The sequence below is a fragment of the Pristiophorus japonicus genome, chromosome 8 (assembly GCF_044704955.1).
Source record: "Pristiophorus japonicus isolate sPriJap1 chromosome 8, sPriJap1.hap1, whole genome shotgun sequence".
Taxonomy (NCBI): Eukaryota; Metazoa; Chordata; class Chondrichthyes; family Pristiophoridae; genus Pristiophorus; species Pristiophorus japonicus.
This window is the reverse complement of record NC_091984.1, coordinates 240,030,228-240,055,868: the sequence shown is the minus strand read 5'-3', so window position 1 is coordinate 240,055,868 and position 25,641 is coordinate 240,030,228. Positions and strand designations below refer to the sequence as shown.

General features: G+C 51.6%; 1 protein-coding gene across 1 annotated transcript in view; it reads left to right on the top strand.

The window, feature by feature from the left end:
• abcb9 (ATP-binding cassette, sub-family B (MDR/TAP), member 9) overlaps positions 1-25,641 on the top strand; it is a 59,070-nt gene that overhangs the window by 19,970 nt on the left and 13,459 nt on the right. Inside the window, exons 2-8 of the mRNA XM_070888353.1 lie at positions 2,900-3,639; positions 4,811-4,925; positions 6,101-6,231; positions 6,568-6,773; positions 21,757-21,954; positions 23,004-23,132; positions 24,075-24,263. Of these exons, the coding sequence (XP_070744454.1) occupies positions 3,015-3,639; positions 4,811-4,925; positions 6,101-6,231; positions 6,568-6,773; positions 21,757-21,954; positions 23,004-23,132; positions 24,075-24,263 (1,593 nt within the window). The 5' untranslated portion in view covers positions 2,900-3,014. The remainder of the gene's footprint in view (positions 1-2,899; positions 3,640-4,810; positions 4,926-6,100; positions 6,232-6,567; positions 6,774-21,756; positions 21,955-23,003; positions 23,133-24,074; positions 24,264-25,641) is intronic.

Here is a 25,641-nt window from a genome sequence, read left to right as displayed (position 1 = left end):
ACTGAGATGAGGAGAAGTTTCTTCGCTGAGTGTTGTGAATCTTTGGAATTCTCTGCCCCAGGGCTCTGGATGCTGAGTCTCTGAATATATTCAAGGCTGAGATAGATAGATTTCTGGAGTCGAGGGGAATCAAGGGATATGGAGATCGGGCGGGAAAGTGGAGTTGAGATCGATGATCAGCCATGATCTTATTGAATGGTGGAGCAGTATGGCCTATTCCTGCTAATATTTCTTATGTACAAATGGCCAGGCACCATCAATAAGCAAAGTGAATAGAGTTCTAAGTTATTTAGGGTTGCAAACTCTCCAGGATTGCCCTGTAGTCTCCAGGATTGAAGATTTGCTGTCCGATCTCTGTGCTAAAACAATGCTATAATTAATTCTCTTTCAGCAATTCATTTTCTCTTTTTTCATTAACTATTGGAGTTCTCCACCTCAAATAATTATTTATAGAAGTTCCAGACAGATTGTCTTTGCTTCAAAGGCTCCAGATCAAACTCCTTAATTAAAAAAATGTGGCCATCACTGCATAATTGACCTTGAGAAGGTGGTAGTGATCCACCTTCTTGAATCACTGCAGTCCGTGAGGTGAAGGTATTCCCACGGTGCTGTTTTTTATTCTTTTATTGTAGCGGTTTGATACAACTGAGTGGCTTGCTAAATGCATAATCCATTGAAATTGAATGCAGGTAGGATAAAGCCATTAAAAAGTGAGGAAGTGGAGAGACAGAGTTCAGAGCAGTTTCTCAGATTGGTTGGGACAAGTGCCTCGCAGTGTCCTTTTCTGGACTACTTCAATTCACTGTGTACATCAATGATTTGAATATAGGTTTAGAGGAAATGGGGTCCAAATTTGCAGATGATACTAAAATAGGAGGCATGGTAAATAATTCTGAGGATCAGCGGGAGCTGCAAGGGATATTGATAAGTTGGTGGAATGGGAAAAAAGTAGAAGAATGGCAATAACTGCTGGCCAAGCCAGCGATGCCCACATCCCAGGAACAAATAATTAAAACAATTCAGTATCAGTGAGTATGAGGTGGTCCATTTTGGCAAAGAAAAGTAATAATTATGCTCTAAGCAGAGAAAGTGGGTGATGTGGAAGAGCAGAGGGACTTGGGGGTTCAGGTTCACATGAGATTGAAAGCAGCAGCTCAAGTGGATAAAGCCATAAAACATTAATGCAATCCTGGGCTGGATGGCAGGAGGTTTTAAATATAATGTGAATCTATATAAAACCTTAGTGAGACCACAGTTGGAGTTACTGCATGCAGTTTTGGGCTTCACCCTATAGGAAGGATGTTGTGGTTTTAGAGAGGGAACAGCGCAGATACACGTGGATGTTGCCTGATATGAGGAAATACAAAGATGAGGAAAGGCTTACAAAATTGAAGCTATTTTTGTTGGAGCAGATGAGACTATAGGGCAATATAATTGAGGTGTTTAAAATTATGAAGCATTGGGACAGGGTAGACCAAAACAGACTGGGGGAGATTTCCAACTGTCTGCTGCCTGCTTCTCGCCCGAAAGATGGGCAATCGGCAGTTGGAAGTCTGATGGGGACCATTTCCACCAATGTGCCTGTATGATTCAATTTTCAGACAGGCTTTAAAATTGCAGGCTGTGTAAATATGCAAATTGGGGTCCTACTGCCAGTTGTAGCACCTCGATTGCAATTTCAATATGCAAATAGTCAGAGCCTTGGTCCTGCAAGCTAGTCCCAGCACAGGCCGTTGCACATGAACCAATGAACGCTACAGAGTAGAGTTTGCTTGATGGCTCTTGCACAAGGATGACATGCAAGTTTGTCAAACCTTAACCATTTATTGTTTTAAAAGGTTTTATTGGTTAATTTGTCTGTTCTAGTGCTCCATTAATAAGGGGGCAATTGATTTATTGTTTTACACCAAAATAATTGGACCTGGCGTTGAGCTTCGTAACCAATGGTCCTTGGAGAGCCTACTTAGAAATACGTTTTGAGGTTTTTTTTCCAAAAATATTTTGTGGAGCCAAGTAGAGCATTCATTAAAAGTATGAATAAAGGTGAGTGGGGTTAGACTGGGTAGGATATTAAAGGGTGTGGGGAGTGAGGGGAGAATGAGGTTTGACTGGGTGGGATATTAAAGGGTGCGGGGAGAGTGGGATTAGACTGGGTGGAATATTAAAGGCTACAGAGAGTGAGTGGGAGAGTGTGATTAGACTGGGTGAGATATTAAAGGTTGTGGGGAGTGAGGGGGAGAGTGGGATTAGACTGGGTGGGATATTAAAGGGTATGGGGAGTGAGAGGGAGAGTGGGATATTAAAGGGTATGGGGAGTGAGAGGGAGAGTGGGATATTAAAGGGTATGGGGAGTGAGAGGGAGAGTGGGATTAGACTGGGTGGGATATTAAAGGGTATGGGGAGAATGGGGTTAGACTGGGTGGGATATTAAAGGGTGCGGGGAGTGAGGGGGAGAGTGGGGTTAGACTGGGTGGGATATTAAAGGGTGCGGGGATTAAGGTGGAGAGTGAGATTAGACTGGGTGGGATATTAAAGGGTGTGGGGAGTGAGGGGGAGAGTGGGATTAGACTGGGCGAGATATTAAAGGTTGTGGGGAGTGAAAGAGAGAGTGGGATTAGACTGGGTGGGATATTAAAGGGTGTGGGGAGTGAGGGGAGAGTGGGGTTAGACTGGGTGGGATATTAAACTGTACGGGGAATGAGCGGGAGAGTGAGATTAGACTGGGTGGGATATTAAAGGGTATGGGGAGTGAAGGGAAGAGTGGGATTAGACTGAGCAATTTGTGACCTGTGTCTGATTCTTGGTGGTAATAATAAACATTACTGAACACAGTTGTTGAATTAATAAAATGTTATTCCAGATTTTAGTTGTCTTATTTCAATATGTCTTAATTTTTCAGCACGTGTAGTGTGCCATAGACACCCAGAGGAAGAAATCTACACTGATCTCTTTCCACCAGCGAAGCTTCAGGAGGTGATTCCAGCTGCAACCGTTGTGTAACGGAATAAATAAAGATGAGAGCCGCGAATGCTGTGATGTGTGTCCTGGTCTGCCTATTCCTGGATATTTCAGTGACGGCAGTGCTGTACGTTCACGGCACGGAATGGGATCGATTCATATCGGACACCATGAACTTTGACATTTCTTGTTCCTTTCTGGATGTCTGGGCACTGGTTGCCCTGAGGTTCTGTGTGCTGTTCGGAGCGATGATTGGAGTTTGCCTCAACACAACGCTTGGGCCAGTGAGACTGAAGGCATCTCAATCCTGTGTCAGTGCCACCTGCTTAGCAATGGTGATCTATGCCATTGTGAAAATGTTGCTTTACTCGGAGACACAGAACTTCCCGCAGGACCTATGGTTTTGGACTTTGTTCACTTGGACTTGCGTATCTTCACTTGCAATGTGCTTACTCTGGCATCTGCTCTCGTGTGTGACAGTGCAACCACAATTGTTCGCTTATTCGGCAGCAGGAATTGATGAAGCGAAGGAGCATCTCCTGGCTGCTGATGATCAGGAATCGGATGGTGCCAAGAATAATGTGAGCTCTGGAGCGACTATTGGGAGGCTCTTGGTTTTATCAAAACCAGATGCTGGCTTGCTGGCAGCAGCTTTTTTCTTTCTTTTAGTGGCCGTTATCGGTACGTAGCACTGAGTCTAAAAAACATCGTTTGATCATTTAATAATACTTCTTCTTAGGCAGTCCCTCGAAGCGAGGATGACTTGCTTCCACGCCAAAAGGGCTGAGTTCACAGATGTTTAATGAAGGACCTAATATTCCAGATCCCGAACTACATGTTGAAGGGTGGAAGATGCCTGTGCGTGGATTTTTTTTAAGTGTGGTGGCCACGCTTGACAGAGCTAGGTCTTGGTCCAGTGGCAAGGATTAACCAAGATGACTGGAGATCAGCTCTGCTGCACAAACCGATTGCGCACACATATCGCAGACACAGTGCACCAGTGGTGGAGGGGATGGATATTGAGTCCTGTGGCAGGGGCGATAATGAAGTGGATTGCTCTGTCAATGAGTTTTGAGCCATCGCTAGTGCTGTTTTTCACCACTTTCCACCTTAATAACGTAATTGGTAAAAGAGCCAGAGGGAAGATGAGAATTTGTTTTAGGCGAGTTGTTGTGATCGGGAACGCACTGCCTGGCAGGGTGGTGGGAGCAGATTCAATAGTAACTTTCAGAAGGGAATTGGACACATTCTTATAAAGGAAAAAATTGCAGGGCTGTGGGGAAAAAGTAAGGCAGTGGGACTGATCGGATCACTCTCTCACAGAGCCGCGCAGGCACGATGGGCTGAATGGCGGCCTCCTGCGCTATAAGATTCTCTGATTCTGGATCATCCAGGTATCTGGACCTTTGAGTCTGCAGCAGGTGGGACACAGTAGAGATAAACAGACTGATTCCAGTGACTAAGGAGGTCTATAATGAAGGGATGTAGTTTTAAGATTAAATGCAAGAGATTCAGGACTGACAGCAGGAGAAACTTTTCACAGAACATGTGAAGATGTGGAACACACTCCTGGAATTAAGGAATGATTAAGATCAGATCCCCCTGGGCCTTTTGCAGAGAGCCCCTCGTTCATTGGGTGACTGTGTTGGGTACTTAACCCAAATGATGGCGGCAGATCAGCGCTGCCTGAAGCCCTGGCCCCAAGGGTCGGGGGTGGAGCTCGGAACAGACACAAAGATTACATCGCCAGGATTACATTGGGGAGGAGAATACTGGTTTAACTGATAAGGTTGTAAAGTTACTTTTCAATTTGAACAGCTTTCATCAGCTATATTTCTTTACATACCCACAGGAGAAACCTTTATTCCATTTTTTGTGGGCAAAGTAATTGACGGAATGGTTATCCAGAAAAAAACGAGCAACTTCTCTGGAGTGATTTTTGTTATGGCTCTGATCGGCATTGTAAGGTGGGGAGTCTCATCTAAACTTGCTGTTTGTCATCACAACCTGTGTCAGTAAATATCAGTGCCAGCTGTGGCTCAGTGGGCAGCACTCTCTCTCGCCTCTGAGTCAGAGGGTTGTGGGTTCAAGCCCCTCTCCAGAGACTCGAGCAGACACTCCCAGTGCTGAGGGAGTGCCTCATTGTTGGAGTCCCTCTTGCATTAAACCGAGGCCCCGTCTGTCCCCTCAGGTGGATGTAAAAGATCCCATGGCACTATTTGAAGAAGAGTTCTCCCCATGTCCTGGCCAATATTTATCCCTCATCCAACACCTAAAAACAGATTATCTGGTTGTTTATCACATTGCTGTTTGTGGGACCTTGCTGTGCGCAAATTGGCTGCTGCATTTCTTACAGTACAACAGTGTCCGGCAAACTGGACTTAGTGAAGGCCATTTTCGGGGACCAACGTCCTGTGCCCCAAGAATACCTGAAAACATCCAACCCAATCTTCAGTGGGGCAGTTTCTCAGGTGCCCCCATTACATGTGTAATGTTGGGGCCTAACGTCTGATTTTGGACCCCTGAAACAGGATTGCGATGAGTGGAGCAGGAGCCGGGCTTACTTGGCCTCGGGGTTCTTCTGGGGCCTAAACTGTAGAGGCACGACAGACACCGACTGTGCACCCAATACCGGCCCATGACCAACTTTTACCCCGTAGTCATCGTTGGTTTTGTAGGAAAACGCAGCAACCAATTTGCACAAACAGCAATGAGTCAAATGTCCAGATAATCTGCTTTTGCTGATGTTGGTTGGAGGATAAATATTAGCCCAGAACTCTCCTAGCTCTTTTTTGAAATAATGGCCATGGGATCTTTTACACCCACCCGAGAGAGCAGACGGGGCCTCAGTTTAACGTCTCATCCAAAAGATGGCACCTCAGACAGTATAGCGCTCCCTCAGCACTGCACTGGGAGTGTCGAACTGGATTATGTGCTCAAGTCTCTGGAGTGGGACTTGAACCCACAAACCTACTGATTCTGAGACAAGAGTGCTACCCACTGAGCCACGGCCGCTAATCATTTGCATGAATTGAAAGGTATTTATGCTGCACATCTAGTCCTTCATTACGTCTTTGTAACATATCCCAAACCGATGAAAACTGTAATTTGCTGAGCTGATGTAACCCTACGTTGTGTGCAGTGCTAGCTCCGCAGGTGCTCGAGGAGGACTCTTCACACTTTCATTTGCCAGACTAAATGTCAGAATCCGAGGGCTGCTGTTCAAATCTCTCCTCCAACAGGACATTGCATTCTTTGACTGCAATCACACAGGTTAGTGGATCTTACAAAAATGAAAATAAAATTGGTTTCTGTGTGAAAGTAAATTGTATCTCTGTGTAAACGGTCTTCAATAATTTACATCAGCATTTTAAAATCTGGGCCCAGCGACGACGAAGGAACGGCACTATATTCCCAAGTCAAGATTTATGTAATCTGGAGGGGAACTTGTTCCCATGTGCCTGCTGTCCTTGTCCTTTTCGGTGGTAGAGGTCACGGGTTTGGGAGGTGCTGTGAAAGAAGTCGTGGCAAGTTGCTGCAGTGCATCTTGTAGATGGTACACAAGTTGCTGTATTACTTTAGGGTAACTGGATCTACTTACTGTTACAGGAGACATCACATCTCGTCTGACCTCTGACACGACAGTTGTGAGTAACATGATCTCACAGAACTTGAACGTTTTTTCTCGGAATCTGATCAAATGTGTTGGTGTGTGTGTGTTCATGTTCACACTGTCCTGGAAGCTCACTGTGGTTACACTCTTGGGATTTCCTGTTATAATGATGGTTTCAAAATTCTACGGAAAGTATTATAAGGTACGTTTGATTACAGGCTGTATTTGGTTATAATCTACATGTTAGCTAGAATTCCGGCAGGTTTCATATTGAAAGCAGTCTGTTTCTTTCAAATGTATCTTCAGCTCGTGTGCTTACCATTCATTTTGAATAGATTATGTTACAATCCCTCCAGGGCCTCCCCACTCCCTAACCTCCTCCGGCCCTACAACCCCCTGAGATCTCTGCGTTCCTCCAATTCTGGCCTCTTCAGCATCCCTGATTTCCCTCGCCATATCATTGGCGACCGTGCCTTCAGCTACCAAGGCCCTAAGCATGGAATTGCCTCCCTAAACCCCTCTGCCTCTCTTTCTTCCTTGAAGATGCTCTTTAGAACCTAGCTCCTGTCACCTATCCTAATATCTCTTACATGACTCGGTGTCAATTGTTGTCTGATAATACTCCTGTGAAACGCCTAGGGCTATTTTACTAAGTTAAAGACACACTATAAATGCAAGTCATTGATTGGGGAAAAACTCCCTCTGTATTTTTATTTTTATTCGTTATGGGATGTGGGCGTCGCTGGCAAGGCCAGCATTTATTGCTCGTCCCTAATTGCCCTGGAGAAGGTGGTGGTGAGCCGCCGCCTTGAACCGCTGCAGTCCGTGTGGTGAAGGTGCTCCCACAGTGCTGTTAGGGAGGGAGTTCCAGGATTGTGACCCAGCGACGATGAAGGAACGGCCGATATATTTCCAAGTCAGGATGGTGTGTGACTGGGAGGGGAACGTGGAGGTGGTGGTGTCCCCATGCACCTGCTGCCCTTGTCCTTCCAGATGGTAGAGGTCGCGGGTTTGGGAGGTGCTGCCGAAGAAGCCTTGGCGAGTTGCTGCAGTGCCGATGGTGGAGGGAGTGAATGTTGGAGGTGGTGAATGAGGTGCCAATCGAGCAGGCTGCTTTGTCCTGGATGGTGTTGAGCTTATAGAGTGTTGTTGGAGCTGCACTCATCCAGGCAACTGGAGAATATTCCATCCCATTCCTGACTTGTGCCTTGTAGATGGTGGAAAGGCTTTGGGGAGTCAGGAGGTGAGACACTCGCCGCAGAATACCCAGCCTCTGATATTGTACTGGTTGTGGTCATACTGTATTTTGCTCCCTGAGGCTCAAACTCTCTCAATAGAATTTTAAAAATTGACTGACAACCTGTTTCAGCTGCAGTCAGCTGGTATGTAATGGACCTGAATAGAGGAATTGTTCAGAATTGAAATGCTGGCAATGTCTAGCTAGTTAATGTCTTCAATCTTGTACGTTAGCAAAATCTGACACATCCTCTGGGCTCGAGGATTAAAGAACAGAACAGAAACTTTTTTTCCCCATTGGCCACTCACCTCTTACCTTGGAGAATGACTCGGTAGATCAGCAAGCTACCCACTCACAATACTGTCTGCTGTGTTACTGGGTAGAATAGCCTGGGTTAACTACCATTGGCTTTCTCCATTGACCTGGCCTTTGGAGAGCCGTCGATGGCGAATTTCATAAACCAGTTCTAATCTAGGTCATCCGTGATGTAATGTCAAATACAATCACTCGGGGAGGCACTGGATATCTCTCCTGGTTCTTTCATTTTTACATTCATTCCTTTGGGATGTGGGTGTCGCTAGCAATGCTGCTATTTTGTTGCCCTAAGAATGTGGCAGTGGTTTTGATACAACTGAAGGGTTTGCTGGGCCACTTCAGAGGGTAGTTAAGCATCAACCACGTTGGTGTGGAACTGGAGTCATATATAGGCCCAGACGGGTAAGGATTCCTTCCCTAAAAGACATTTGTGAATCAATTAAGAGTTTTACGACAATTATAGAAACATAGAAGTTTACAGCACAGAAGGAGGCCATTTTGGCCCATCGTGTCCGCGCCGGCCGACAAAGAGCCGCACGGCCCTCGGTCAGCAGCCCTGAAGGTTACATATAAACCAATGAACAATGACGGAAAGGCAAAGAGCACCCAGCCCAACCAGTCCGCCTCACACATTGTGACACCCCTTATACTGAAACATTCTGCGCTCCACCTCAACCAGAGCCATGTAAAACCAGATTAAAAACTCAGGCCAATATAGGGAGAAAAAATCTGTGAAAATTCCTCTCTGACTCATCCAGGCGCTCGACACTAGTCCAGGAGAACATCCTGGCCTTATTCTATTCCCTGCAGTACATACCATTATATCTGCACCGATCAACAAAAGGTCATCCAGTCTAATCCCAATTACCAGCTCTAGGTCCGTAACCCTGCAGGTTACGGCACTTTAAGTGCCCATCCAACCATCTCTTAAAAGTGGTGAGGGTTTCTACATCCACCATTCTTCCAGGCAGCAAGTTCCAGATCCCCACAACCCTCTCAAATCCCCTCTAAACCTTCCACCAACCACCTTAAAACTATGCCCCCTCGTAATAGACCCCTCCACCAATGGAAATAGGCCTTTACTATCCACTATGTCCAGGTCCCTCAATATTTTGTACATCTCGATGAGGTCTCCTCTCAACCTCCTCTGTTCCAATGAGAATAAACCCAGCCAATCCAATCTGTCCTCATAACTAAGATTCTCCATTCCAGGCAGCATCCTAGTAAATCTCCTCTGCACCCTCTCTAGTTCAATCACGTCCTTCCTATAATACAGCGACCAGAACTGCACGCAGTACTCCAGCCGTGGCCTAAACAAAGTATTATACAATTTAAGCATCACCTCCCTGCTCTTATATTCTATGCCTCGGCCAATAAAGGCAAGCATTCCGTATGCCTTTTATTGAGGGAGTGCAGCGAAGATTCACCAGACTGATTCCCGGGATGGCTGGACTGATATATGAGGAGAGACTGGATCAACTGGGCCTTTATATATTGGAGTTTAGAAGGATGAGAGGGGATCTCATAGAAACATACAAGATTCTGACGGGACGGGACAGGTTAGATGCGGGTAGAATGTTCCCGATGTTGGGGCAGTCCAGAACCAGGGGACTTAGGATAAGGGGTAGGCCATTTAGGACTGAGATGAGGAGAAACTTCTTCACTCAGAGAGTTGTTAACCTGTGGAATTCCCTACCGCAGAGAGTTGTTGATGCCAGTTCATTGGAAATATTCAAGAGGGAGTTAGATATGGCCCTTACGGCTAAGAGGATCAAGGGATATGGAGAGAATGCAGGAAAGGGGTACTGAGGGAACGATCAGCCATGATCTTATTGAATGGTGGTGCAGGCTCGAAAGGTCGAATGGCCTACTCCTGCACCTATTTTCTATGCTAACCACCTTATCCACCTGGCCTGCTACTTTCATGGATCTGTGGACAAGCACTCCAAGGTCCCTTTGTTCATCTACACTTAAGTGGCCCACCGCTTAATGTGTATACCCTTTCCTTATTAGCCCTCCCAAAGTGCATCACCTCACACTTCTCTGAATTAAATTCCATTTGCCACTGCTCTGTCTACCTGACCAGTAGATTGATATCTTCCTGCAGCCCATGACTTTTCTCTTCATTATCAACCACACTGCCAATTTTAGTGTCGTCTGCAAACTTCTTAATCATACTCCCTATATTCAAATCTAAATTGTTGATACATACCACAAAAAGCAAGGGACCCAATACTGAGCTCTGCGGAACCCCACTGGAAACATCCTTCCAGTCACAAAAGCATCCATCAATCATTACCCTTTGCTTCCGACCTCCAAGCCAATTTTGGATTCAACTTGCCACTTTGCCCTGGATCCCATGGGCTTTAACCTTCATGACCAGTCTACCATGTAGGACCTTATCAAAAGCTTTGCTAAAGTCCATATATACTACATCGTACGCACTACCCTCATCGACCCTCTTGGTTACCTCCTCAAAAAATTCAATCAGGTTAGTCAAACACGATCATCCCTTAACAAATCCGTGCTGACTGTCCCTAATTAATCCTTGCCTTTCCAAATGTAGATTTACCCTGTCTTTCAGGATTTTTTCCAATAATTTTACCACCACTGAGATTAGGCCTATCCCTTACTCCCTTCTTAAGCAAGGGTACTACATTAGCAGTCCTCCAATCCTCCGGCATCATGCCCAAATCCAAAGAGAACTGGAAAATGATGGTCAAGGCCTCTGCTATTTCCTCTTTTACTTCGCTCAACAGCCTGAGATGCATTTCATCCGGGCCTGGGGACTTATCTACTTTCAAAGCTGCTAAACCCTTTAATATTTCCCCTCTCAATATATTTATTTCATCCAGAATATCACATTCTTCCTCGATAGCAGTATCGGCATTGCCCCTTTCCTTTGTGAAAACAGATGCAAAGTATTCGTTAAGAACCATCCCAACATCTTCTGCCTCCACACAAAGATTACCCTCATGGCCTACTCTTTCTTTAGTTACCCTCTTACTCTTTATATATTTATAGAACATCTTAGGGTTTTCCTTAATTTTACTGGTCAAGAATTTCTCGTGCTCTCTCTCAGCATTCCTAATATCCTTTTTAATTTTGCCTCTTAACTTTCCATATTCCTCAAGATTCTATAGTATTTAGCCATTGATATATGACATAAGTGTCCCTGTAAGTCCCTAGACATCCAAGGGCTCTAGAATTATTTTTTCCAGCCTTTGTCTTGAGCCCTCCAGATCTCCTCCTTAAATGCCTCCCACTGTTCCGACACTAATTTACCCACAAGTAGCTGTTTCCAGTCCACCATGGCCAAATCCCTCCTTAACTTAGCAAAATTAGCTTTTCCCCAATTCGGAACTTTTATTCCAGGCCTATTCTTGTCCTTATCCATAACCAACTTGAATCTGACTGAATTATGGTCACTGGCACCCAAGTGCCCTCCCACTAATACCCCTTCAACCTGCCCAGCTTCATTCCCCAAAACTAAATCCAAGACCGCCCCCTCTCGTGTTGGGCTTGCTACATACTGACTAAAAAGTTCTCTTAAATGCATTTCAAGAATTCCACACCCTCGAAACCCTTCATTTGTCCCAATCAATATTTGGATAGTTAAAATCCCCTACTTTTACTACCCTATGGTTTTTGGACTTCATAGCAATTTGCCTACATATTTGCTTCTCGATAACCCTTCCACTGTTTGGGGGTCTATAATCAGACAGCTTCCTGGTCACATTTAAATGAACACTTTTATGGTCCTGATTTTGTTGAACTGAATTCAAATTCTCAAACTGCGGGTGGGTTTTGAACTGGGGTTCTGTGGATTTGTAGTCTGGTCCCACTGCACTGCGGGTTACTAATCCGGTCCCACTGCACTGCGGGTTACTAGTCCGGTCCCACTGCACTGCGGGTTACTAGTCCGGTCCCACTGCACTGCGGATTACTAGTCCGGTCCCACTGCACTGCGGGTTACTAGTACCATCCCACTGCACTGCGGATTACTAGTCCGGTCCCACTGCACTGCGGGTTTCTAATCCGGTCCCACTGCACTGCGGGTTACTAGTCCGGTCCCACTGCACTGCGGGTTTCTAATCCGGTCCCACTGCACTGCGGGTTTCTAATCCGGTCCCACAGCACTGCGGGTTACTAGTCCGGTGCCACTGCACTGCGGGTTACTAGTCCGGTCCCACTGCACTGCTGCGGGTTACTAGTCCGGTCCCACTGCACTGCGGGTTACTAGTCCGGTCCCACTGCACTGCTGCGGGTTACTAGTCCGGTCCCACTGCACTGCTGCGGGTTACTAGTCCGGTCCCACTGCACTGCGGGTTACTAGTCCGGTCCCACTGCACTGCTGCGGGTTACTAGTCCGGTCCCACTGCACTGCTGCGGGTTACTAGTCCGGTCCCACTGCACTGCGGGTTACTAGTCCGGTCCCACTGCACTGCAGGTTACTAGTCCGGTCCCACTGCACTGCGGGTTACTAGTCCCGGCCCACTGCACTGCGGGTTACTAGTCCCGGCCCACTGCACTGCGGGTTACTAGTCCGGTCCCACTGCACTGCTGCGGGTTACTAGTCCGGTCCCACTGCACTGCGGGTTACTAGTCCGGTCCCACTGCACTGCGGGTTACTAGTCCCGTCCCACTGCACTGCGGGTTACTAGTCCCGTCCCAATGCACTGCGGATTACTAGTCCGGTCCCACTGCACTGCGGGTTACTAGTCCGGTCCCACTGCACTGCGGGTTACTAGTCCGGTCCCACTGCACTGCGGGTTACTAGTCCCGTCCCACTGCACTGCGGGTTACTAGTCCGGTCCCACTGCACTGCGGGTTACTAGTCCCGGTCCCACTGCACTGCGGATTACTAGTCCCGTCCCACTGCACTGCGGGTTACTAGTCCGGTCCCACTGCACTGCGGGTTACTAGTCCCGGCCCACTGCACTGCGGATTACTAGTCCGGTCCCACTGCACTGCGGGTTACTAGTCCGGTCCCACTGCACTGCGGGTTACTAGTCCCGGTCCCACTGCACTGCGGGTTACTAGTCCGGTCCCACTGCACTGCGGGTTACTAGTCCCGGTCCCACTGCACTGCGGGTTACTAGTCCCGGTCCCACTGCACTGCGGATTACTAGTCCAGTCCCACTGCACTGCTGCGGGTTACTAGTCCGGTCCCACTGCACTGCGGGTTACTAGTCCGGTCCCACTGCACTGCGGGTTACTAGTCCGGTCCCACTGCACTGCGGATTACTAGTCCGGTCCCACTGCACTGCGGGTTACTAGTCCGGTCCCACTGCACTGCGGGTTACTAGTCCCGGCCCACTGCACTGCGGGTTACTAGTCCGGTCCCACTGCACTGCGGGTTACTAGTCCCGTCCCACTGCACTGCGGGTTACTAGTCCGGTCCCACTGCACTGCGGGTTACTAGTCCGGTCCCACTGCACTGCGGATTACTAGTCCCGTCCCACTGCACTGCGGGTTACTAGTCCGGTCCCACTGCACTGCGGGTTACTAGTCCCGGTCCCACTGCACTGCGGATTACTAGTCCGGTCCCACTGCACTGCTGCGGGTTACTAGTCCGGTCCCACTGCACTGCATGTTACTAGTCCGGTCCCACTGCACTGCGGGTTACTAGTCCGGTCCCACTGCACTGCGGGTTACTAGTCCCGTCCCACTGCACTGCGGGTTACTAGTCCGGTCCCACTGCACTGCGGGTTACTAGTCCCGGCCCACTGCACTGCGGATTACTAGTCCGGTCCCACTGCACTGCGGGTTACTAGTCCGGTCCCACTGCACTGCGGGTTACTAGTCCCGGTCCCACTGCACTGCGGGTTACTAGTCCGGTCCCACTGCACTGCGGGTTACTAGTCCGGTCCCACTGCACTGCTGCGGGTTACTAGTCCGGTCCCACTGCACTGCGGGTTACTAGTCCGGTCCCACTGCACTGCTGCGGGTTACTAGTCCGGTCCCACTGCACTGCGGGTTACTAGTCCGGTCCCACTGCACTGCGGGTTACTAGTCCCGTCCCACTGCACTGCGGGTTACTAGTCCCGTCCCAATGCACTGTGGATTACTAGTCCGGTCCCACTGCACTGCGGGTTACTAGTCCGGTCCCACTGCACTGCGGGTTACTAGTCCGGTCCCACTGCACTGCGGGTTATTAGTCCCGTCCCACTGCACTGCGGGTTACTAGTCCGGTCCCACTGCACTGCGGATTACTAGTCCCGTCCCACTGCACTGCGGGTTACTAGTCCGGTCCCACTGCACTGCGGATTACTAGTCCGGTCCCACTGCACTGCGGGTTACTAGTCCGGTCCCACTGCACTGCGGGTTACTAGTCCGGTCCCACTGCACTGCGGGTTACTAGTCCGGTCCCACTGCACTGCGGGTTACTAGTCCCGTCCCACTGCACTGCGGGTTACTAGTCCCGTCCCAATGCACTGCGGATTACTAGTCCGGTCCCACTGCACTGCGGGTTACTAGTCCGGTCCCACTGCACTGCGGGTTACTAGTCCGGTCCCACTGCACTGCGGGTTACTAGTCCCGTCCCACTGCACTGCGGGTTACTAGTCCGGTCCCACTGCACTGCGGGTTACTAGTCCGGTCCCACTGCACTGCGGATTACTAGTCCCGTCCCACTGCACTGCGGGTTACTAGTCCGGTCCCACTGCACTGCGGGTTACTAGTCCCGGTCCCACTGCACTGCGGATTACTAGTCCGGTCCCACTGCACTGCTGCGGGTTACTAGTCCGGTCCCACTGCACTGCGGGTTACTAGTCCGGTCCCACTGCACTGCGGGTTACTAGTCCGGTCCCACTGCACTGCGGGTTACTAGTCCCGTCCCACTGCACTGCGGGTTACTAGTCCGGTCCCACTGCACTGCGGGTTACTAGTCCCGGCCCAATGCACTGCGGATTACTAGTCCGGTCCCACTGCACTGCGGGTTACTAGTCCGGTCCCACTGCACTGCGGGTTACTAGTCCCGGTCCCACTGCACTGCGGGTTACTAGTCCGGTCCCACTGCACTGCGGGTTACTAGTCCGGTCCCACTGCACTGCTGCGGGTTACTAGTCCGGTCCCACTGCACTGCGGGTTACTAGTCCGGTCCCACTGCACTGCTGCGGGTTACTAGTCCGGTCCCACTGCACTGCGGGTTACTAGTCCGGTCCCACTGCACTGCGGGTTACTAGTCCGGTCCCACTGCACTGCGGGTTACTAGTCCGGTCCCACTGCACTGCGGGTTACTAGTCCGGTCCCACTGCACTGCGGGTTACTAGTCCGGTCCCACTGCACTGCGGGTTACTAGTCCCGGCCCACTGCACTGCGGGTTACTAGTCCGGTCCCACTGCACTGCGGGTTACTAGTCCCGGTCCCACTGCACTGCGGATTACTAGTCCGGTCCCACTGCACTGCTGCGGGTTACTAGTCCGGTCCCACTGCACTGCGGGTTACTAGTCCGGTCCCACTGCACTGCGGGTTACTAGTCCCGTCCCACTGCACTGCGGGTTACTAGTCCCGTCCCAATGCACTGCGGATTACTAGTCCGGTCCCACTGCACTGCGGGTTACTAGTCCGGTCCCACTGCACTGCGGGTTACTAGTCCGGTCCCACTGCACTGCGGGTTACTAGTCCCGTCCCACTGCACTGCGGGTTACTAGTCCCGTCCCACTGCACTGCGGGTTACTAGTCCGGTCCCACTGCACTGCGGGTTACTAGTCCGGTCCCACTGCACTGCGGATTACTAGTCCCGTCCCACTGCACTGCGGGTTACTAGTCCGGTCCCACTGCACTGCGGGTTACTAGTCCCGGTCCCACTGCACTGCGGATTACTAGTCCGGTCCCACTGCACTGCTGCGGGTTACTAGTCCGGTCCCACTGCACTGCGGGTTACTAGTCCGGTCCCACTGCACTGCGGGTTACTAGTCCGGTCCCACTGCACTGCGGGTTACTAGTCCCGTCCCACTGCACTGCGGGTTACTAGTCCGGTCCCACTGCACTGCGGGTTACTAGTCCCGTCCCACTGCACTGCGGGTTACTAGTCCGGTCCCACTGCACTGCGGGTTACTAGTCCGGTCCCACTGCACTGCGGATTACTAGTCCCGTCCCACTGCACTGCGGGTTACTAGTCCGGTCCCACTGCACTGCGGGTTACTAGTCCGGTCCCACTGCACTGCGGGTTACTAGTCCGGTCCCACTGCACTGCGAATTACTAGTCCGGTCCCACTGCACTGCGGGTTACTAGTCCGGTCCCACTGCACTGCGGATTACTAGTCCGGTCCCACTGCACTGCGGATTACTAGTCCGATCCCACTGCACTGCGGGTTACTAGTCCGGTCCCACTGCATTGCGGGTTACTTGTCCGGTCTCACTGCACTGCGGGTTACTAGTCCGGTCCCACTGCACTGCGGATTACTAGTCCCGTCCCACTGCACTGCGGGTTACTAGTCCGGTCCCACTGCATTGCGGGTTACTAGTCCGGTCCCACTGCACTGCGGGTTACTAGTCCGGTCCCACTGCACTGCCGGTTACTAGTCCCGTCCCACTGCACTGCGGGTTACTAGTCCGGTCCCACTGCACTGCGGGTTACTAGTCCGGTCCCACTGCACTGCGGATTACTAGTCCCGTCCCACTGCACTGCCGGTTACTAGTCCGGTCCCACTGCACTGCGGGTTACTAGTCCGGTCCCACTGCACTGCGGGTTACTAGTCCGGTCCCACTGCACTGCGGATTACTAGTCCGGTCCCACTGCACTGCGGGTTACTAGTCCGGTCCCACTGCACTGCGGATTACTAGTAACGTCCCACTGCACTGCGGGTTGCTAGTCCGGTCCCACTGCACTGCGGATTACTAGTCCGGTCCCACTGCACTGCGGGTTACTAGTCCCGTCCCACTGCACTGCGGGTTACTAGTCCGGTCCCACTGCACTGCGGGTTACTTGTCCGGTCTCACTGCACTGCGGGTTACTTGTCCGGTCCCACTGCACTGCGGGTTACTAGTCCGGTCCCACTGCACTGCGGGTTACTAGTCCGGTCCCACTGCACTGCGGATTACTAGTCCGGTCCCACTGCACTGCGGATTTCTAGTAACGTCCCACTGCACTGCGGGTTGCTAGTCCGGTCCCACTGCACTGCGGGTTACTAGTCCGGTCCCACTGCACTGCGGGTTGCTAGTCCGGTCCCACTGCACTGCGGATTACTAGTCCGGTCCCACTGCACTGCGGGTTACTAGTCCCGTCACACTGCACTGCGGGTTACTAGTCCGGTCCCACTGCACTGCGGGTTACTTGTCCGGTCTCACTGCACTGCGGGTTACTAGTCTGGTCCTACTGCACTGCGGGTTGCTAGTCCGGTCCCACTGCACTGCGGGTTGCTAGTCCGGTCCCACTGCACTGCGGATTACTAGTCCGGTCCCACTGCACTGCGGATTACTAGTCCGGTCCCACTGCACTGCGGGTTACTAGTCCCGTCCCACTGCACTGCGGGTTACTAGTCCGGTCCCACTGCACTGCGGGTTACTAGTCCGGTCCCACTGCACTGCGGATTACTAGTCCGGTCCCACTGCACTGCGGGTTACTAGTCCGGTCCCACTGTACTGCGGGTTACTAGTCCGGTCCCACTGCACTGCGGGTTACTAGTCCGGTCCCACTGCACTGCGGGTTACTAGTCCGGTCCCACTGCACTGCGGGTTACTAGTCCGGTCCCACTGCACTGCGGGTTACTAGTCCGGTCCCACTGCACTGCGGGTTACTAGTCCGGTCCCACTGCACTGCGGGTTACTAGTCCGGTCCCACTGCACTGCGGGTTACTAGTCCGGTCCCACTGCACTGCGGATTACTAGTCCGGTCCCACTGCACTGCGGGTTACTAGTCCGGTCCCACTGCACTGCGGATTACTAGTCCGGTCCCACTGCACTGCGGATTACTAGTCCGGTCCCACTGCACTGCGGGTTACTAGTCCCGTCCCACTGCACTGCAGGTTACTAGTCCGTCCCACTGCACTGCGGGTTACTAGTCCGGTCCCACTGCACTGCGGATTACTAGTCCCGTCCCACTGCACTGCGGGTTACTAGTCCCGTGCCACTGCACTGCGGGTTACTAGTCCGGTCCCACTGCACTGCGGGTTACTAGTCCGGTCCCACTGCACTGCGGGTTACTAGTCCGGTCCCACTGCACTGCGGGTGACTAGTCCGGTCCCACTGCACTGCGGGTTACTAGTCCGGTCCCACTGCACTGCGGGTTACTAGTCCGGTCCCACTGCACTGCGGGTTACTAGTCCCGGCCCACTGCACTGCGGGTTACTAGTCCGGTCCCACTGCACTGCGGGTTACTAGTCCCGGTCCCACTGCACTGCGGATTACTAGTCCGGTCCCACTGCACTGCTGCGGGTTACTAGTCCGGTCCCACTGCACTGCGGGTTACTAGTCCGGTCCCACTGCACTGCGGGTTACTAGTCCCGTCCCACTGCACTGCGGGTTACTAGTCCCGTCCCAATGCACTGCGGATTACTAGTCCGGTCCCACTGCACTGCGGGTTACTAGTCCGGTCCCACTGCACTGCGGGTTACTAGTCCGGTCCCACTGCACTGCGGGTTACTAGTCCCGTCCCACTGCACTGCGGGTTACTAGTCCCGTCCCACTGCACTGCGGGTTACTAGTCCGGTCCCACTGCACTGCGGGTTACTAGTCCGGTCCCACTGCACTGCGGATTACTAGTCCCGTCCCACTGCACTGCGGGTTACTAGTCCGGTCCCACTGCACTGCGGGTTACTAGTCCCGGTCCCACTGCACTGCGGATTACTAGTCCGGTCCCACTGCACTGCTGCGGGTTACTAGTCCGGTCCCACTGCACTGCGGGTTACTAGTCCGGTCCCACTGCACTGCGGGTTACTAGTCCGGTCCCACTGCACTGCGGGTTACTAGTCCCGTCCCACTGCACTGCGGGTTACTAGTCCGGTCCCACTGCACTGCGGGTTACTAGTCCCGTCCCACTGCACTGCGGGTTACTAGTCCGGTCCCACTGCACTGCGGGTTACTAGTCCGGTCCCACTGCACTGCGGATTACTAGTCCCGTCCCACTGCACTGCGGGTTACTAGTCCGGTCCCACTGCACTGCGGGTTACTAGTCCGGTCCCACTGCACTGCGGGTTACTAGTCCGGTCCCACTGCACTGCGAATTACTAGTCCGGTCCCACTGCACTGCGGGTTACTAGTCCGGTCCCACTGCACTGCGGATTACTAGTCCGGTCCCACTGCACTGCGGATTACTAGTCCGATCCCACTGCACTGCGGGTTACTAGTCCGGTCCCACTGCATTGCGGGTTACTTGTCCGGTCTCACTGCACTGCGGGTTACTAGTCCGGTCCCACTGCACTGCGGATTACTAGTCCCGTCCCACTGCACTGCGGGTTACTAGTCCGGTCCCACTGCATTGCGGGTTACTAGTCCGGTCCCACTGCACTGCGGGTTACTAGTCCGGTCCCACTGCACTGCCGGTTACTAGTCCCGTCCCACTGCACTGCGGGTTACTAGTCCGGTCCCACTGCACTGCGGGTTACTAGTCCGGTCCCACTGCACTGCGGATTACTAGTCCCGTCCCACTGCACTGCCGGTTACTAGTCCGGTCCCACTGCACTGCGGGTTACTAGTCCGGTCCCACTGCACTGCGGGTTACTAGTCCGGTCCCACTGCACTGCGGATTACTAGTCCGGTCCCACTGCACTGCGGGTTACTAGTCCGGTCCCACTGCACTGCGGATTACTAGTAACGTCCCACTGCACTGCGGGTTGCTAGTCCGGTCCCACTGCACTGCGGATTACTAGTCCGGTCCCACTGCACTGCGGGTTACTAGTCCCGTCCCACTGCACTGCGGGTTACTAGTCCGGTCCCACTGCACTGCGGGTTACTTGTCCGGTCTCACTGCACTGCGGGTTACTTGTCCGGTCCCACTGCACTGCGGGTTACTAGTCCGGTCCCACTGCACTGCGGGTTACTAGTCCGGTCCCACTGCACTGCGGATTACTAGTCCGGTCCCACTGCACTGCGGATTTCTAGTAACGTCCCACTGCACTGCGGGTTGCTAGTCCGGTCCCACTGCACTGCGGGTTACTAGTCCGGTCCCACTGCACTGCGGGTTGCTAGTCCGGTCCCACTGCACTGCGGATTACTAGTCCGGTCCCACTGCACTGCGGGTTACTAGTCCCGTCACACTGCACTGCGGGTTACTAGTCCGGTCCCACTGCACTGCGGGTTACTTGTCCGGTCTCACTGCACTGCGGGTTACTAGTCTGGTCCTACTGCACTGCGGGTTGCTAGTCCGGTCCCACTGCACTGCGGGTTGCTAGTCCGGTCCCACTGCACTGCGGATTACTAGTCCGGTCCCACTGCACTGCGGATTACTAGTCCGGTCCCACTGCACTGCGGGTTACTAGTCCCGTCCCACTGCACTGCGGGTTACTAGTCCGGTCCCACTGCACTGCGGGTTACTAGTCCGGTCCCACTGCACTGCGGATTACTAGTCCGGTCCCACTGCACTGCGGGTTACTAGTCCGGTCCCACTGTACTGCGGGTTACTAGTCCGGTCCCACTGCACTGCGGGTTACTAGTCCGGTCCCACTGCACTGCGGGTTACTAGTCCGGTCCCACTGCACTGCGGGTTACTAGTCCGGTCCCACTGCACTGCGGGTTACTAGTCCGGTCCCACTGCACTGCGGGTTACTAGTCCGGTCCCACTGCACTGCGGGTTACTAGTCCGGTCCCACTGCACTGCGGGTTACTAGTCCGGTCCCACTGCACTGCGGATTACTAGTCCGGTCCCACTGCACTGCGGGTTACTAGTCCGGTCCCACTGCACTGCGGATTACTAGTCCGGTCCCACTGCACTGCGGATTACTAGTCCGGTCCCACTGCACTGCGGGTTACTAGTCCCGTCCCACTGCACTGCAGGTTACTAGTCCGTCCCACTGCACTGCGGGTTACTAGTCCGGTCCCACTGCACTGCGGATTACTAGTCCCGTCCCACTGCACTGCGGGTTACTAGTCCCGTGCCACTGCACTGCGGGTTACTAGTCCGGTCCCACTGCACTGCGGGTTACTAGTCCGGTCCCACTGCACTGCGGGTTACTAGTCCGGTCCCACTGCACTGCGGGTGACTAGTCCGGTCCCACTGCACTGCGGGTTACTAGTCCGGTCCCACTGCACTGCGGGTTACTAGTCCCGTCCCACTGCCGCCCCGCCACCCAACCCCCATCAGCGATGTCGGTTTTGCTTGTGGGCCAAGCCGTGAGGTGAATTCGTGGCAAAAAGGAGAAACTGCTTCAGGAATGAAACTCTGGCCAAGTCTAACCTGTGGCTCAGCATCCATAGGAAGAGATGGAGGCCATTCAACCCCTTGAGCCCATTCTATCTCAATTGAATCTTGGAGGGGCGTTAACCTTATGGCTGCGTCACTTGCCGAAACATATTGCTGTTATTTTAACTTGGAGCTGCTTTTCCCAGGTCTCTGTGTGCAGGACGACACTCGCTTGAATGTATTGATTTATGGGGCTACTTAGAGTTCTGTTTTTTGACAAATGTCAGTCAATCAAAGCCTTGCTTCTGTTATTATTTTAATATTATCTTTATATTTAACTATATTTCTCAGGGACTGTCGAAGCAGGTTCAGGACGCTTTGGGACAAGCCAATAATATAGCAGAGGAAACCATGTCCTCCATGAAAACGGTGCGAAGTTTCGCCACCGAGCAAATTGAATTGAACCATTACAATGAGAAACTACACAACGTGTACAATCTCAACAAGAAGGAAGCTCTGGCATACACCTACTACACATGGTCCAGCAGGGTAGGGCGAGGTTTTGGTAAAAGCGATTTGCACGCAATGATCGGTGAGACAGACCTGGCTCCGTTTGATGGTGTCCAGTCCCAATCGTCGACAGGGTCCGTGCAGTTTTTAATTTGGGTATTGATCTATTTCTCTGCATCCGAGGCCCAAAGATCCATTGCTGCCAACACCAGATCAGACAGGGCCTCGCTTTAATGTCTCATCCAAAAGATGGCACCTCCAACAGTGCAGCGCTCCCTCAGTACTGCACCTCCAACAGTGCAGCGCTCCCTCAGTACTGCCCCTCCAACAGTGCAGCGCTCCCTCAGTACTGCCCCTCCAACAGTGCAGTGCTCCCTCAGTACTGCCCCTCCGACAGTGCGGCGCTCCCTCAGTACTGCCCCTCCGACAGTGCGGCGCTCCCTCAGTACTGCCCCTCCGACAGTGTGGTGCTCCCTCAGTACTGCCCCTCCGACAGTGCGGCGCTCCCTCAGTACTGCCCCTCCGACAGTGCGGCGCTCCCTCAGTACTGCCCCTCCGACAGTGCGGTGCTCCCTCAGTACTGCCCCTCCGACAGTGCGGCGCTCCCTCAGTACTGTCCCTCCGACAGTGCGGCGCTCCCTCAGTACTGCCCCTCCGACAGTGCGGCGCTCCCTCAGTACTGCCCCTCCGACAGTGCGGCGCTCCCTCAGTACTGCCCCTCCGAAAGTGCGGCGCTCCCTCAGTACTGCCCCTCCGACAGTGCGGCGCTCCCTCAGTACTGCCCCTCCGACAGTGCGGCGCTCCCTCGTACTGCCCCTCCGACAGTGCGGCGCTCCCTCAGTACTGCCCCTCCGACAGTGCGGCACTCCCTCGTACTGCCCCTCTGACAGTGCAGCACTCCCTCGTACTGCCCTTCCGACAGTGCAGTGCTCCCTGAGTACTGTACTGGAGGGTCAACCTAGATTATGTGCTCGTGTTGAGAACTTACTTTAATGTTATTAAAGTGATAAAATAAAGCCGACTAATATCTCACCATTTGTAAATGATTAAAAGCAAAACACTGAATTATTTTTCTCCTTTCTCTCCAGTTCGTTGCTATCTCTGTTCAGGTTGCTATCCTGTACTATGGTGGATATCTAGTTGTGTCGGGACACATAACAGGTGGCGATCTGATTTCATTCATCATTTATGAGCTGGAGTTAGGTGACAGCCTGGAGGTGGGTATACTGGGTGAGAAATATGATATCATAGGAGCATGAAACACCAGGGTCCATCGAGTTCGCCTTCTCTCATCCTGGGAGTCGCACGATCCACCGATACTGGAGTTGTTGCCCAATCACAGCGATCAATCTCTATCAGTGAGTCTACAACAGACCCAGACACGAGGCGAGGAAAACCCCCAGTTGGGGAAGAGCTTTGGGAACCAGAGGCCCAAAGTTCCCTGTTCCTCCCGAGCTCGCTGCACCCCCCACACGGCACGGCTCACATTACTAAGATACTGGAGATCTCAATGGTATTTTCTAAAAGAAATCAAGCTAATATGCATTTGAATTAATTCATACGGAATGCTTCCACCGTCTCCCTAGGGAGCCTGTTCCATAGAGTGACCACTTGGTCACCGAAATATGGTTCCCGCAGATTAGTTTTGAATTTTCCCCCTTTGAGCGCAGGCCGTGTCCTCAGGTTCTCCAGTTCTGGACACGGTGAGATAGCTCGTCATGGGGAAATTATCCAGGGCCTTTACAATCCTAAAAAACAGCAATCGCATCACCTCTTTTGGTGTGAGATCATGCCCAATTTGCATAACCGGTCCTCAGAATCCAATCCCTTCATCCCTTCTCTTCTGTATCCTTTGTGTAGCTGCTATATTCTGCTAGAACTGTACGCGGAATTCTAAGTGCGGTGACACCAATGATTTATAAAGTGGCAGGATTACCTTACTGTTCAGCTTCCTATTGACCTTTTATAACCTCCCAACGTCTGATTAGTTTTACTCTGTTGCCGAGCATTGCTGCAAAATCTTCCATTTATTTTCAGTAAGGATCCCCACATCGTTTTGATTTTCCATACACATGATTTTCTTTCCTTCAAGCAAGGTGTTGCACTTGGAAGCGTTCTGGTGGTATGTTTAGTGTAAAGCAGGTTGTTTCCTATTTCAGAGTATTGGTTCTGTTTACACTGGACTGATGCAGGGAGTTGGAGCAGCGGAGAAGGTCTTTGAGTACATGAACCATCAGCCCTCTGTGCCAAACAATGGGACCCTGGCCCCAGAAAAACTGACAGGTGAAGTTACTTTCAGGAACGTTAGCTTCGCGTACCCGACCAGACCTGACACCCAGATCTTGAAAGTGAGTTGCACTGATTAATGCTCCAAATACAGTGTGTGGACAGGGTTGTGTTAAGCCCCGAAATATCACTGTTCAAATTAACTGCTAAGATGTGCTTCGATTTATTGCAATTTTTTTTTTTTTTACAAACCTCTCTAACTCCTAAAGGTTCAGTAATGATTAGAGCCTCAGCACTTCATAGAATCTGACAGCACTGAAGGGAGGCCATTTGGCCCATCGTGTCTGTGCCGGCTCTGTGAAAGAGCGATCCAATTATCCACTCCCCCCACTCTTTCCTCATAGCTCTGCAAATTTTTCCACTTCAGGTATTTATTTAATTCCTTTTTGAAAGTTACTGTTGAATCTGCTTCCACCAATCTTTAAGGCAGCGCATTCCAGATCATCATAAATTCTCCTCATCGCACCTCTGGTTCTTTTGTTAGTTCCTCTATTATTTCAATGAAAGTTATCCAAAGAGCTTGTATAATACAACACCATCCAGTATTACAGTACGGTGGCCTAGTGGGTGTGGATCCAATCACCCAGAATCTTTGAGTTCGAAGCTCTCCAGGGCAAGCTGTGACATTGAATTCAATAAATTCGGTAGTTAGTGGGCTGGCATCACACAAGCTGCTGGAAAACAGAGCAGAGGCATTGGAAGAGGATTACAAGATTGCATTATTAATATCTCTCTCAATCTGGGAACGTTGCATTGTACTGCATGGCACTGTCCTGTTTATTGTCGATAGCTGCTGGAGTGAGCTTTATTTCAGACCAAGCAAGAGGTGGGATCGCCCCAGGTAATGGGAGAACCAACATGTGCTATAGTGAGAGCGGCTGCGTCTTTTTGGTAAACGAGAATAAAATAAAAACAGAAAATGCTGGAAACATTCAGCAGGTCAGGCAGCATCCGTGAAGAGAGAAACTGAGTTAGTGTTTCAGGTCAGTGATCTTTCATCAGAACTGGAAGGTGTTGGAGATGAGCTGTTAAGCAAGTGTCGAGTCAGGGAAAAGTTGGTGATGGAGTTGGAAAAATAAAGGTGAATGACCTATTTTCTATGTTTCTATGCGAAGGTCTGTGAGAAGGTGGAAGGCAGGAAGTGATTGAATGACAAAAGGGGTGATGGTGTGAGGCAAAAGGGGATGGTAATGGGACAAGTAAAGAAGCAAGGCTGTAATTCAGAAGACGCCGGGTGTGTTCCAGAACTAGCCGCGCCTCTAGCCAAGCTGTTCCAGTACAGCTACACCACTGGCATCTATCCGAAAATGTGGGAAACTGCCCAGGTGTGTCCTGTCCACAAAGCAGGACAAATCCAATCTGTCCAATTACCGCCCCATCAGTCTACTCTCAATCATCAGCAAAGTGATGGAAGGTGTCGTCAACGGTGCTATCAAACGG